The following is a 14,212-nucleotide window of genomic DNA, read 5'->3' on the forward strand; positions in this document are numbered from 1 at the left end:
GAGAAGAGAGGCATTCATTCCAAGATGCAGTAATACTGACAAAATTAAGGTTACCAGTTGTGTTAGTTTGGAGAGTAGAGAACTTCAAAAATAATGACTTAGCAAAATGTAATTCTCCACCAAGCACTGCACATTTCTTTCATGTAAAGCAATTTAATTCACAAAATAACTGACTTGGATGGGAAGCCCACTTCAAAACAGCGCCCTCTAGCGGTGTTGATTAAAAACTCATCTGCGGTACCTGTGAATCTCTTAATCCTCCTCTAAAATTTCAAATAAGTATATTATGAGCCTGCCCACGTGAATGAGTGATCAATGCTGTGCTTAGTTAGTAAAAAAAAACAAGCATTTGCAATGCAAAAGGTTTCGCATTAGGAAAGTTTGAGCCATTGGTATTGTAAATGACATTTTTTTTTATTTGTGTTGGTTTTGAAAATAGCGAAATTAATAGCTTTGTCATTTACAATGCCAATAGTTTTAACTTTCGCAAACGTGACACCTATAGCATTTATAATGCAATATGTGTTGTATTTACAGGACTTAGATGTATTAATATTACAAATAACAATGGCTTTTTTTTTTTAATAACTAATACTTAAATAAAAGTTATTGTAATTTGTAATGGCAATAGCTTAAACTTTTGTAAATATTTTTGGGGAAGATTATGTTCAGTGTATTTTATTGTGATGATAATCCAAGAACAGAAGTGAAATATTAACATCTTTTTGTGACATTTGTAATAAAGCTTGAAACATTGAGAGAACATATTAGAACCAGTTGTTGTTGAATGGTTGCACAGAGTGATGCTGTGGCCTTCAGTGGTGCTGAGTGATGCTGTGGCCTTCAGTGGTGCTGAGTGATGCTGTGGCCTTCAGTGTTGCTGAGTGATGCTGTGGCCTTCAGTGGTGCTGAGTGATGCTGTGGCGTTCAGTGGTGCTGAGTGATGCTGTGTTGTTCAGTGGTGCTGTGCGTTGAGTGGTGCTGTGGCGTTGAGTGGTGCTGTGGCGTTGAGTGGTGCTGTGGCGTTGAGTGGTCCTGTGGCGTTGAGGGGTGCTGTGGCGTTGAGGGGTGCTGTGGCGTTGAGGGGTGCAATGCAGTAGGTCTCGCAATTATGCGGGGTTAAGCTATTGCATTGGAAATGACAATGCCTTTTATTTATGTTTTTGTTTGTAAAACATAAATAAAAGGCATTGTCATTTACAATGGCAATAGCTTAAACTTGCGTAAATGTGAGACCTATTGCATTGTAAATGCTTGTTTGAAGAAAGTTTTGCCTTGTGTGGCCGTATTGTAGGAGTGTTAACAGGTGTGGGGACTATGGGCAGTCAGAGGAAGCACGAGGGGAGGAGAACCTGGCAGGGAAGGGTGGTTTAAATGTACAGATGCAGCAGTGCGGCGAGGTGCTCTTGGATGCCGCTCAAACACAAATTTTTTTTAAAAGCTGGCTCCACTAAATAAGCAATGCGTGCAACTAAATAAATAATTAAAAGCGGGCAGAAGTGAAAGTCTTTGGAAATGGTCTGTGGGAGCTTGAGGCGGAAATAACATTGTTTACATCACGTCCCTCTAGAGAAGCCGTTCGATGAGAAGCTAATGAGTCGGTAGGCTGCATGTAATTGACATCTAGATATGTGTCTGACAGGAAGGGAAATGAGATTCTCTTATTTAAAGGGGAGCTCAGATGCCAGCACCGGAGGGGAAAGCACTGGATGCGGAATATAGGAGCGAGTTAAAGAGACACACAGCAATGAGAAACAATTTGGCCTTTGGGCAGGAGTCACAGAAAGTGCGTATATATCTGGTTTTCCAATTAGATGGGTGGGAGGGTCAGCTAGTGTCAATCATTTCATCAGGATACAACATAATCTAGTTGGTGAGGTGTCGCGCTTCAAGAGCCTGGTGGGGGGGGCGGGGGATCCAGTGAGTGAGTGGGAGGGAAGGAAGGAGCATATGGGGATGGGGTGTGAATGAGGGGGAGCAGAAGCCTTTGATGTGGTGTGCGAGGCCAAGCGCGCGCTGGAGAAGCGTCACGCTTCAAGAGTTAACGTGCATTTTGAGAAATCCGCATGGAATCTGCTCGGTCAGAGAGTTTGTTTCAACTGCATTTCTCTCGTCGATTTATCCCTGCGGGATATAATAGTTGAGACCTAAAAAGTAAGCAACAGGGCCCTCCTTAGAAGCTCTCTACAGCTTGCACCACTCACTGACACTGCCAGCGCTGCAAGTGACAGAACCAATACAAGTATTAACCATGGCACTGCTAGACGTGCAGAAACTCAAACTATCACAGGCCACCCATAACTATAATAAAGGTAAGAGCGACAGATGTTATTCATTTTTAATCTAGATTGACTTTTTAAATACTGCTGTACTTAACTCAAAATCTGACAGGCAGTGTCGTCATGTGGTGGACTGTCATTACAGCCTGTGCCGACAAGTAAGTGCTGGCTGGCACTGAGCAAAAGAGACCACCGACTCAAATTAAGCACTGGAGCAAAGCTGACCAAACTCTGCAGCTTCTCCATATGCTTACTATATAACGACGCAGGTGTCCGAATGTCGGCAGACTCTTCCCATGGCGCCCGGCCCCATTGGTTCGAAAGCCCCGAGTTTTACCCGTGCATATGGCTTTATCAGGTTCTTGATACAAATAGTGCTCTGGCGGTCCTGCTAATTACAAAAAACGTCACAGAAAGAGGCAGACCTTTTTTTTGGTTGTTTTCGTTTCTGCTGTGTTTTTGTAGTGAGGCACTTTTGCTTCCTGGATGAGACTAAGGTTGGAGGTCCTTGTATTTGAAAGGAGTAAGTTGTCAACTTGAGGCGGATTGGTTGTATCCTGAAATTGGTTTCAAGAACACAAAATTGGTTTCAAGAACTTCCAGCTGGGCCTCTCTTCAAGCTCCGGGCCACGGAAGGTGAGCAGTTCTCGTCTGCCTTGCCATTAACTCAGATGTACTATTTTGTTTTCTTGCTGCCTCTCAGAAACGTCACATTTCGAGCTCCCGGGCAGTGCATTCGCCGGACTGAATAATTTACCCTAGTTATATAAAAGGAATTCACCTTGTATCATGTTTTTTATTTTCAAGTGTTCCCGAATTTTTGCAAGAACAGCGCTGCAAATGAACCTCAGATGTTTGCGGTTTGTTAGGCTCGAGTTACATGGAGCCAGGAACAATTGCGGAACGGTAAGACCGGAGTTAGCTTGCATTTGAAATGGAGCAACGCTATCAGAAGTTGCAGTGCCAAGTAAAACAAGCCTGGGAGTGGGAAATAAAAAAAAAAAAACACACGAGTGGTGTGTGCGAAAATGGCGGCCGCGAGACACGTTCTGTGGTGGGAAGGGGCTAGAAAGTCAGAGAGGCAGAGCTAGGCCCGCGCGGGGTGGGGTGGGGAGGGGTTGGGGTTGGGGTTGGGGGTGGAGGAGCGTGCTGTAAGGCTTAATGAGCCATAAAAGGCAGATGGCGGCTGCTCGTGCGCACATGCACCTGATCGCAAGCTTTAGGCCAGCCTCTGGTAGCACTTTTAAAAGCCCTGGTTACAAAATTTCTCGCAGCGCATGCGCTGACTCTGCGAGACCTAAAAAGCACTGTCCCTGGTGGATGAGCTCAATGATCTGCATTGGATATTTAAAAAAGGGCTACTGGAGGGTACGATATGTGTACTCTGCTGACGTGCACTTTCTATGGACTAAGCCATATGTGTTGTAGAGTATCATACGGCCCAGTTCACCAGAAAGGCTCTGCACAATTTTAGCACCTGTTGGAGAGCATGCTCATATTTTGACCATATTTAAGTACTATATTCTTGGCTGGAGGATGCACTCACCTTGGCATGCTCAAGGGATCTTAATTGTTAAGTAAAGATTCTTGAATATCTTTGGCCACAAGTTCTGGCTTTCTTTTGACATGGGTACCTTCTGCTGGGCCCTCAGAGAAAACTATTTTGTACAAGCCTTACTGTTTATTTCCTTGGAGTCTGAATGAAGTAATAACTTTGGTCCTTGGTGCTCTTTCATCATCTACTGCTGGTAAGTAAAAACTGCTTGCTCCTTCTACAGCACTTTGATATCCATTCTTCTAGTGGAGCTATGACTGGGCTTGTCAGAATGGTGCAATCTGTGTTCTCTAGTTTCAGGGAATGATTCGGAATGTATTTCATGTTGCTTAATCTCACTTGTGCCCTTGCCCATCTAGTTGATCCAGTCATGTGTGACCTAGGTCATGTTAGCGGGATGTAATCACTTTATCACTATCAGATCCTTCTTTGGCTGACTCTCAGACCCTATTCTCATACCCTCTGCTGCTCCCTATTTTTAGGTCTCGCGTGAGCCAGCGCATGCGTTGCTCTGGCAAGACTTTTAGTTATTGGCCTTCAAAAAGCGAACCACAACTTTTTGTGCGGCATAGAGCTTGCGGTTACGAGCACAGACGCCATCTGGCTTTCCTGTCTCGTCATGGCTCATTGCTTGCGGGCACCCTTACAGCGCACGCACATCGCACACCACTCGCCAGAGCGAGGCGCGCGCGCTTGTTCTAACTAATTCGTTTGTAACCACCACCTAGGCCTGGCAAATGTAGTTGTTCATCCTAAACAGATACTTGAAGGAGTTTCAATCACTCCATTGTATGGCAACAGGAAGCAGTTTTCACCTCCCTGCTTTTTTTGCGTGTACGGTCTACGACTTTCACCTCAGACCTGCAACAACGACATTGTTTCCGTGGTTTGAAAGTTTTGCCGCGTTTCTTAGGAGATGCTCGGAAACACGAATAACCGGATTCATTTAATTTAACAGTTGGCTCAGCCCAGGATTGCTTAGTAACGCAAATGAAAAGGAAGCTATCGACTTCAGAATGTGCAAGAAAGCTCTCGTATCTTGAAAGCTGATGACCAGCACAATACAACCACTTGGACACACATTTGAAACAAAAGACGACTTAAGCGCCAAGCCCGGAAGAGTTAAACGACGCCATGACGGTGCAAACAGGATGGCGTTGGGCACACAGCTGTTCAATGTGACTCGCCAAGGTGTAGCATATTTTAAAGCACTGGGAGGCTTTTAGTTAGTAGACAAACGACAACCACTCTGTATTCTGTTTCAACACTGTGTTCTTTTATAACACACAAGAGTGGACTCACACATTCGATGAACAGCAACATGACTGTATATGCACCAATCACAATTAATCCTGATTTATAAAAAATAAACTATCTATATTACGACACTTTGGTAATTGTATTTAAAACCTGTTTGAAGCCTGCCGCTGAATAACATTGCATCTGCTTTCCAAGAAAATGCAAAAATAAAGTTTGGAGGGCGGCAACTTTGGGAATTGTAAAAATACAATCGGTGGAGATTTAATGGAACTGCAAAACGACTCACTCTGTCAAAAGCAATTTGATTCATTGACATTACATATGCCGTCAAACATGCTGTCATCCATTGGTCTTCATAGCTACATAAATGGTTTATACAAACATTAATTAAATCACAAGTTTTACAACTTGAAGATTATTTCAACAGTATCTCAGGGAGTGACTTCCTCAAATTAATACAATATCAACATATATATGTGTGAGAGGGTCGATGGGAATGCCACGCTATCGCTCCTGCCTTTATATCCCCAGGACACTGCAACCGCATATAGCACTACATCAGGACCGGGGAAGCAGGAGTTAATACCACCTGCTTCTCCTTGCCTACAGGGATGTTACAACCAATCGAGACACGGAGGGGCACGGTCGTGCCCACTAAAGGCAGAACCCGAGAACCAGGAGGCGCATCATTGTGCTTGGAGGAAAGGGAGGAGCAGGAGGACGCCGTGCTGCAGGAGGACGCCGTGCTGCAGGAGGACGCCGTGCTGCAGGAGGACGCCGTGCTGCAGGAGGACGCCGTGCTGCAGGAGGATGCCGTGCTACAAGAGCCGTACCTGAAGCGGCGCTTCGTGCGTGACGGGAAGGATACCACGGAGGGCTCCAACCTTCGGGACGCGGAAGGAGACGAAGGACTCGACTCCTGGACGGAGGAGTGGTGGACGCCCCCGGAGGACGCTGGAGAGCTGCAGCTGATGCAGTACGTGACCTGGGAGGGAGTGAAAGGAGGGAGTAACTGGGAGGGTCGTCGGGGAGGTTAGATTAAGGGTTCACCAAATATATTCACTGTTGTGTGTGTCACCCACCATCGCCAACAACTACCCGATCCCTCTCGCCATATCACTTTGCCTCATTTGGCCTCACCACTGTTGCGTGTCACTTCTGTGTTGACCGGCTGTGCTGGTTCCGAGGCGTCTCAAAGTGTTACACAGCACCCGATCAGAGAATCGTATCTCTTTGTTTTCACAGACACCGGGCTTCTCCCTCATATTCAGTCCACCTCTCTTTTGCCCTTTATATATGCTCCGCATTCCTACTGGCTCCTTTAAACGGTGAAGGGTTCTGTCCTGCCAGATCAATGCAAGGACAGGGTTTATTAACCGCTTCTTTTCTGTGTTGCTTCTCTCCCCTGCGAGCCTCCTGGGGCATCCTCCCCTCAAAACGGAAGAACGGCCAAGGATCAGAGGAAAGAGGACCCAGACATAGTGAGGGAGAGAACACGATTTCAACTCTTCCATATTGACTTTTTATTTTGGTGCTGTAACCTCAAATAAAATAACATCATTGAGCCGGCCTCCTCGCTTCTTCTTCCGCCCATCCCTCTCGCACCATGGTGTTGCTATGTACGTATTGCGAAACCGCTTTACAAATTTAATATCCGCATTAATTATTCACTCGTGCACATTTGGAGGGAGTTCCTTCTTTACCACTGTAACTAGCAAAGACACTGTGTCACGGCACCACCACAGCATCACTCTGCACCACCACAGCATCACTCTGCACCACCACAGCATCACTCTGCACCACCACAGCATCACTCTGCGCCACCACAGCATCACTCGGCTGCGCCACCACAGCATCACTCGGCTGCGCCACCACAGCATCACTCGGCTGCGCCACCACAGCATCACTCGGCTGCGCCACCACAGCATCACTCGGCTGCGCCACCACAGCATCACTCGGCTGCGCCAGCACAGCATCACTCGGCTGCGCCAGCACAGCATCACTCGGCTGCGCCAGCACAGCATCACTCGGCTGCGCCAGCACAGCATCACTCGGCTGCGCCACCACAGCATCACTCGGCTTCACCACCAAAACATCACTCGGCTGCACCACCAAAACATCACTCTGCTGCACCACCAAAACATCAGTCTGCTGTACCACCAAAACATCACTCTGCTGCACCACCAAAACATCACTCTGCTGCACCACCAAAACACCACTCTGCTGCACCACCAAAACATCACTCGGCTGCACCACCAAAACATCACTCGGCTGCACCATCAAAGCATCGCTCACGGCCAGCACAGCATCGCTCACGGCCAGCGCAGCATCGCTCACGGCCAGCGCAGCATCGCTCACGGCCAGCGCAGCATCGCTCACGGCCAGCGCAGCATCGCTCACGGCCAGCGCAGCATCGCTCACGGCCAGCGCAGCATCGCTCACGGCCAGCGCAGCATCGCTCACGGCCAGCGCAGCATCGCTCACTGCCAGCGCAGCATCGCTCACGGCCAGCGCAGCATCGCTCGCGGCCAGCGCAGCATCGCTCGCGGCCAGCGCAGCATCGCTCGCGGCCAGCGCAGCATCGCTCGGGGCCAGCGCAGCATCGCTCGGGGCCAGCGCAGCATCGCTCGGGGCCAGCGCAGCATCGCTCGCGGCCAGCGCAGCTTCGCTCGGGGCCAGCGCAGCATCACTCGGGCCACCGCACACCACCACCACCTCATCATCACTCAACACCACCTCAGCCTGCTCTCGGAATCTGCCATCTGTTGATTCTCCCCTAGCGTCTCGCCGCTGCTAGTGTTAGCGTCTGGCCGCTGCTAGTGTTATAATACAGGTACTAGTTCACAACCTTCAACCTCCAATTGTTTATGCCCCCTCCAAAAAAAACGTTAGCAAACAACCGTTGGAATAGGCAAAAACAAGTTGCCAGCATTGCAAGAACATAAGAAAAATGAGGAAATATTTTATTGTACATACATTTTTTAATATGGTCGTTCTGTTGGACATAATGCCGCCTTGGTCATATATAAGGTAACAAAAATGCTTCTGACACTTTATTACAACTTTTCAGCATGCTGCACAACAGCCACACTTGTCTACAGCACAATTTAAACGCATTGGCAAAGTCAGTCGCTCTGCCTAAACACTTATAAGGCCCCAAAGGTGAGACCTATTGCCCTGCCTCTGCCAATTCTTGTTACTATAGTGTGAATAGTTGTGGGCACATGAGAATTATACTATACCATTCTTTGATTTGGTTGTACTGGCTTGCACCTCCCGCTCTACACCAAAAGCATCTTTATATCTTGGAGGCTTCTTTCCTAGCCAGGAGTGCCAGATTTCAGGACTAAATTCATATGTGGCGTTTCTGCCACTCTCCCAGGATGGGCATGGACAAGAAGTATATGTATTCGAAGTCACACACTAGAAGAAGTCTTACATAATGAATGGCAAGCAACCATGGCATGTGTTTGAGTTACCAAATTGTTAAATGCCTGTATCTTGTGATTTGCTGGTCATGATTAAATGATCAGGTGTCTTGGGACCCAAAAGACCTAGGGCACCCACTAGATCTAGGAGTTCCATTCAACATATGGGCAGTTATGTGGTTTAAAGGTGCAGTTGAACGGTAACAATATCTCCAGAACTGTAAGGGCTAAGAAGAATATTTTATATGCAAGACTCCATGTGACTTCTGGATGGATCACTTTCCTCTACTCCAAAACCCACAGGTCATGCAGATCAGAGCAGCAGGGATTCTCTTGGAATCCTAAAACTGTTCAACAGCAGTGGCGGTTGCCAGCAATTAGAACCCGTAGGGCGGCGATGCGAGGTTGAAGAATGAAGCAAGACATTTACCTGCCGCTCCGCTCTGCGCCCCTGCCGTCCGCCTTGTTCTTCCTGCTCCTTTAACCCCATAGTGAGGAAATATCACACAAAGGACCCTAAAGCAGAGGTACCGGGAAATTAGATCATAGGTCTTAGAATGGAATGTACAGGGCTCTGGCAGACAATGCCAGTCACTGCCACTTGGGAATGACCCTTACATCACCTCGATTGCATTCTGTTGGTTCTGAACTCTGCATACATTTCACTCACAGACCCTGGGGTGGGAACAACTTTCGCGACACCTCGCCTGCATTACACTGGTGTTGAACTCGTGGTGACACACTACTCGTCCAGAGCAGGGGGGTATCAGAAGGGTCGACAGAAAAGAACATTATGCACAGAATCTGCTACAAAATATATCGGCCAGAATATATACTACCAAACCAATAGGACTAACAAAACAATCTTAAAATATGTGTAGGCAGTCGAGGCCAGCATTACGGGTGGGTGAGGGGGTGAAAATGGGGTAGTTGCGCCGCGGAGGGTATGGGAGGGGGAGGGGATTAAGGGAAAAATAAAACAAAAGTAAAACTTACCGCCTGCTTTTATTGAAGTCCAGAGACTCCCGCCGTCGCTGCGTTTGAATTCCTCTGGGCTCGTCATCAGGAAGGCGGCAGACAGCCTCCCTCCCCTCCACCACAGCGTTTTTGATTGGTACGGCCGCTACCCCACCCGCGTCATTTTCTCTCTGTATGCTGCAGCATACAGAGAGAACAGGAAGAGTGGGCGGTGTTTCTCGAGGGCAGGGGGGAATGACTTGCCCACTGTTGTTAATAAGGACTGTTTGGGCGGCCTCAGGCTGCCCAAACAGTCAGTATTAACAACAGTGGGCAAGCCACTCCCCCCTGCCCTCGACAAACACCGCCCATTCTCAACCAGGAACTTCTGCTTTCTCGCCGTGCGAGAAGGCCGAAACAAATGGTAATAACTACCATTTGTTTCTGCCTTCTCGCACGGCGAGAAAGCAGGGGGGCGACGCCCAAACATCCCCGTAGAGGAGCCGCCACTGTTAAACAGGCATGAACAATGAGTGACTGCTATTGTCCTGTTTCTGGTCAAGCACTGTGTACTGGTGCAACAGAGGTTTTCCAGAAGTTCATACAGGAACAGCCTATTGGGTTAGGATGAGGAGTATTTATGTAACGTATAGGACAATGGTTAAAATGTAGGGCCCATGATGGTGGGCAGTGTTTTTCAAAAAATCCATTACCTGAGCTAACCAAAGTATAGGCTGTCCTCACATCCGTTTTCTAACTTATAGTCCGTGGAGGAAAAATGCAGGCACCAATTAGTCAATGAAGAAAAGACTGCTAGATCAGCAGGGCAGACTCCCTGTTCTGGGCCAGCTCCTCTATGGGGGTGATTGGGCGCCACCCCCCTGCTTTCTCGCCATGCGAGAAGGCAGAAACAAATGGTAGTTATTACCGTAATAACTACCATTTGTTTCTGCCTTCTCGCACAGCGAGAAAGCAGAAGTTCCTGGTTGAGAGTGGGCGGTGTTTGTTGAGGGCAGGGGGGAGTGGCTTGCCCACTGTTGTTAATACTGACTGTATTAACAACAGTGGGCAAGCCACTCCCCCCTGCCCTCGAGAAACACCACCCACTCTCCCTGTTTTCTATGTATGCTGCAGCATACAGAGAGAAAATGACGCGGGTGGGGCAGCGGCCGCACCAATTAAAAATGCTGTGGTGGAGGGGAGGGAGGCTGGCCTGCTGCCTTCCTGATGACGAGCCGAGAGAAATTCAAACGCAGCGACGGCGGGAGTCTCGGGACTTCACTAAAAGTGGGCGGCAAGTTTTTACTTTTGTTTTATTTTTATTTTTCCCTTAATCCCCTCCCCCTCCGCGGTGCGACTACCCTATTTTCAACCCCCCTCCGCCCCACCCGCCTGTAATGCCGGCCACGACTGCCTATACATACTTTAAGATTGTGTTGTTAGTCCTATTGGTTTGGTAGTATGTATTCTGGCCGATATATTTTGTAGCAGATTCTGTGCATAATGTTTTTTCTGTCGACCATTCTGATACCCCCCTGCTATGGGCGAGTAGTGTGTGGTGACGAGTTCAACGCCAGTGTAATGCAGGCGAGGTGTCGTAAAAGTTGTTCCCACCCCAGGGTCTGTGAGTGAAATGTATGCCGAGTTCAGAGCCAACAGAATGCAGGCGAGGTGAAGTAAGGGTCATTCCCTCCAAGTGGCAATGACTGGCATTGTCTGCCAGAGCCCTGTACATTCCATTCTAAGACCTATGATCTCATTAGATCATTTCCCGGTACCTCTGCTTTAGGGTCCTTTGTGTGATATTTCCTCACTATGGGGTTAAATGAGCAGAAGGAACAAGGCGGATCGGCAGGGGAGCAGAGCGGACCGGAGCGGCAGGTAAATGTTTTGTTTCATTCTTCAACCTCGCCCCCGCCGCCCTACCGGTTTAAATTGCTGACAGCCGCCACTGTCCCTGTGTGTGATCTCTATGCTATGCCAAGGACAGTCTGCCTCACAAAGCGATCAGAGTGAACCAGTGCACTAAGAATGTGGATTTAGGACCATAAATCGGGCATCTTGAGTAAGGATTGCCTATCTCTGAAAATAATCTGTATTTGATCACTCTTTTGTGTACAGGTAGGATTCGGTTAAATGTATATAGTAGCCAGAATCTGTTGTAGATCACAATAGTGAGTGACAAAATGATCGGCAATGTTACGAAGTGCAGAATTTAGACAACCACTATTTTGACTTGCTAATAGTAGATTTACTCTTCAAATCTTCGCAAATAGAAGAGGTTGATGATATATAGTCGGGGTATGCAGGTGTGAAGTTAAGATTAGTAAATCTTTAATTACCTATGCATTATTCGGCACTCAGTGTTGTGGTAGAACATTGGTAACCACCTGTTAGGTGTCCTCTCAGATACAGTTCCAGGGCTACTCTACTCTTCAGACGTTTGGTAATGTTCTCAATTTTAGAATATTTCAGTCTAATGGAAAGGCATTTTGCCTCTTTCACAATGAGAGTGCCTTTTACAAAGATGGTTCTGAAATGCAAAGCAAGACCTGTATGAAGCCCACATATCTGCACAATGATACTTTTGATAGCATAAATCAAATACATCCACATACTAATATTTAAGGTTAAGAAAACAATTTCAAAATATGTACATTGAAACAGAGTGATTTGGTGTTCTTTCAAAAAATTGCATTTTTACCGCCAAATGATTGTTAGGAAGGACATCTGGTGAAATGTTTACCTTCATTGAAATGGCTTTCAAATTGAAAAAGCAAATAATGTTGCATGCATCCGTATTTGATTAACCGCCTTTGATGCTTCAAGAGTAATTGCCCGTTTCTCTTTCCCCTTTTAAGAAAATACTTTCTGTAGTGGCGACCATGTCTCGTGGCACAGCCCATTAGACAACAGTGAGTCCAGAATACAGCATATGCTTCTGACTGAAGATCCTCAAATGCAGCCAGTGCGCACACCTTTTGGAATGGTTTCATTTCTCCAGGTATTTACACGAAAATGCACAAACATATTTAAATGTATGGGATTTCTGTTTTAACTTTTGCAGTTTAAATTGTGAAGAAACGTAACTGATTTTTGTTTTTACATCCAAGAAAGTACCCATGTTTTGGTACTATTTTGTTAATGCCCTAACTCATTTCTAGAATTTGTCTATGCTGGAGGAACGTATTCCTATTTTATTTGTTTTTACTCTTTTAACCTAGATGTGTCTGCACTACTGTGTCCAATCTTTTCTAATCCAGGGGTAAGCATGAATGCTTCCTTGTCCTAATTATCTCACAGTGGTCACCTAACATTTCGTTCCCAACCTGAGTTCTTCCACCTAGCCCAATAGCATATTTGTTGATATTAATAATATTCAACATCTCCCTCACTGTGAGCTACTTGCCAAGCCTGCTCCAGGTAGGAGCTAACCTGCTCCTTATCTGAGGAATGGAAATACTCTACTTCATGATTTCTTACATCAACTGATTTGAAAAATAGAAAGAACAGGAGCCTGGGAATAAGTCACTGGGGCAGAGCGGCCATCTTCAAAGCACCATAGCTTGAAAAAGACAGCCATCGATGATGTGGTGAGGGAACAAATCTGAATTAAATATTCAGTTGGTTATGGTGTAATTAGTGATGGTACCTTGTTAAAGTAAATTATGGTTTTCTGGTCACTGAATACACTTGAATGTTGGTGTTTACATTCGCTACAAAGGTCTAGGAATAAGAATTGTGGATTTCTTTTACAGTGCAGCAGCTATCAGCCCAGTAACCTTTTAGTGACCTCCACCTCTTAAAGGACCATTACCTTAATGGCCACCAGTACTTTTCCAAATTGGAGACTATGTGCTCTCTCGGACAAAGCGTGTAAGAAGGAGGGTGTTCCTTAGCTATATTTTCGGTATTGATACAGCAAAGCCTACCATCCACCTTCCGAAATAGGCCACCGCTTGAAAAGCTCTTGGTGGCAATATTTGATTGAGAAATATGACCTTGCGAAGATCTCCCATCGGTCTACTGAAAAAGACTGAAGATTGTCATCCAGATGACACACCTTCAGTGAAAATACTCAAATGCAGGGGAAGATAAGGTAGGAACTATTTCTGTCATTTGGATGAGACTCGAGAAAAAGGAGTTTTTCATAATATAAGCCTCAAATAGAAACAAGCATTGGCATAGCCAATAGGCCTCGCCTTTGGGACCTTATAAGTGTTTGGTTATCCAGCACAATATCCTTGGGGCAACAACATCAACTGTTGCATGGCTAAACACTTATAAGGTCCCAAAGGCGAGACCTATTGGCTATGCCAATGCTTCTTTAATCTCACCTCGATTTTGGCGCAGTAGTATATTCTTTTTTTTTAAACAAAATATCTTTTTATTGTAAGAACAAGCTCCATACAATAGCACATCAGTCGACTTCGGAAGTTCATTGGGATTCACAAGTAAAATCAAGCATACAATCAAGGTAAAACATACGGTCCTGTTTACATAAATCCAAGTCCTGGAAAGACATTTATGCAGTAACGGAGTCGCCCCTGAAGTCACAGATAGAAAGGGGGCCACCCTCAGTGCACCTTCAACCGCTCACTTCCCCCCTATCCCTCCAGGTCCGTGGCACGCCCATGCTGATCAACCATAGCTGTTCGGTCGGTCAAAGGAGGCAGGGCAACCCATGAAAGCATCAAAAACAGCACATTCCCGAGGGACAACCAGTATACATT

At 46.5% G+C, this 14,212-nt stretch overlaps 1 protein-coding gene across 4 annotated transcripts in view; it reads left to right on the top strand.

The window, feature by feature from the left end:
• The window catches only part of SUFU (SUFU negative regulator of hedgehog signaling), a 561,046-nt gene that overhangs the window by 164,924 nt on the left and 381,910 nt on the right, over positions 1-14,212 (top strand). For all 4 annotated transcript variants that reach the window (XM_086922691.1, XM_086922692.1, XM_086922694.1 and 1 more), the window contains exon 4: positions 12,341-12,483. In XM_086922691.1, coding sequence (XP_086778817.1) covers positions 12,341-12,483 — 143 coding nt within the window. The remainder of the gene's footprint in view (positions 1-12,340; positions 12,484-14,212) is intronic.

The sequence above is a fragment of the Lissotriton vulgaris genome, chromosome 5 (assembly GCF_964263255.1).
Source record: "Lissotriton vulgaris chromosome 5, aLisVul1.2, whole genome shotgun sequence".
NCBI lineage: Eukaryota > Metazoa > Chordata > Amphibia > Caudata > Salamandridae > Lissotriton > Lissotriton vulgaris.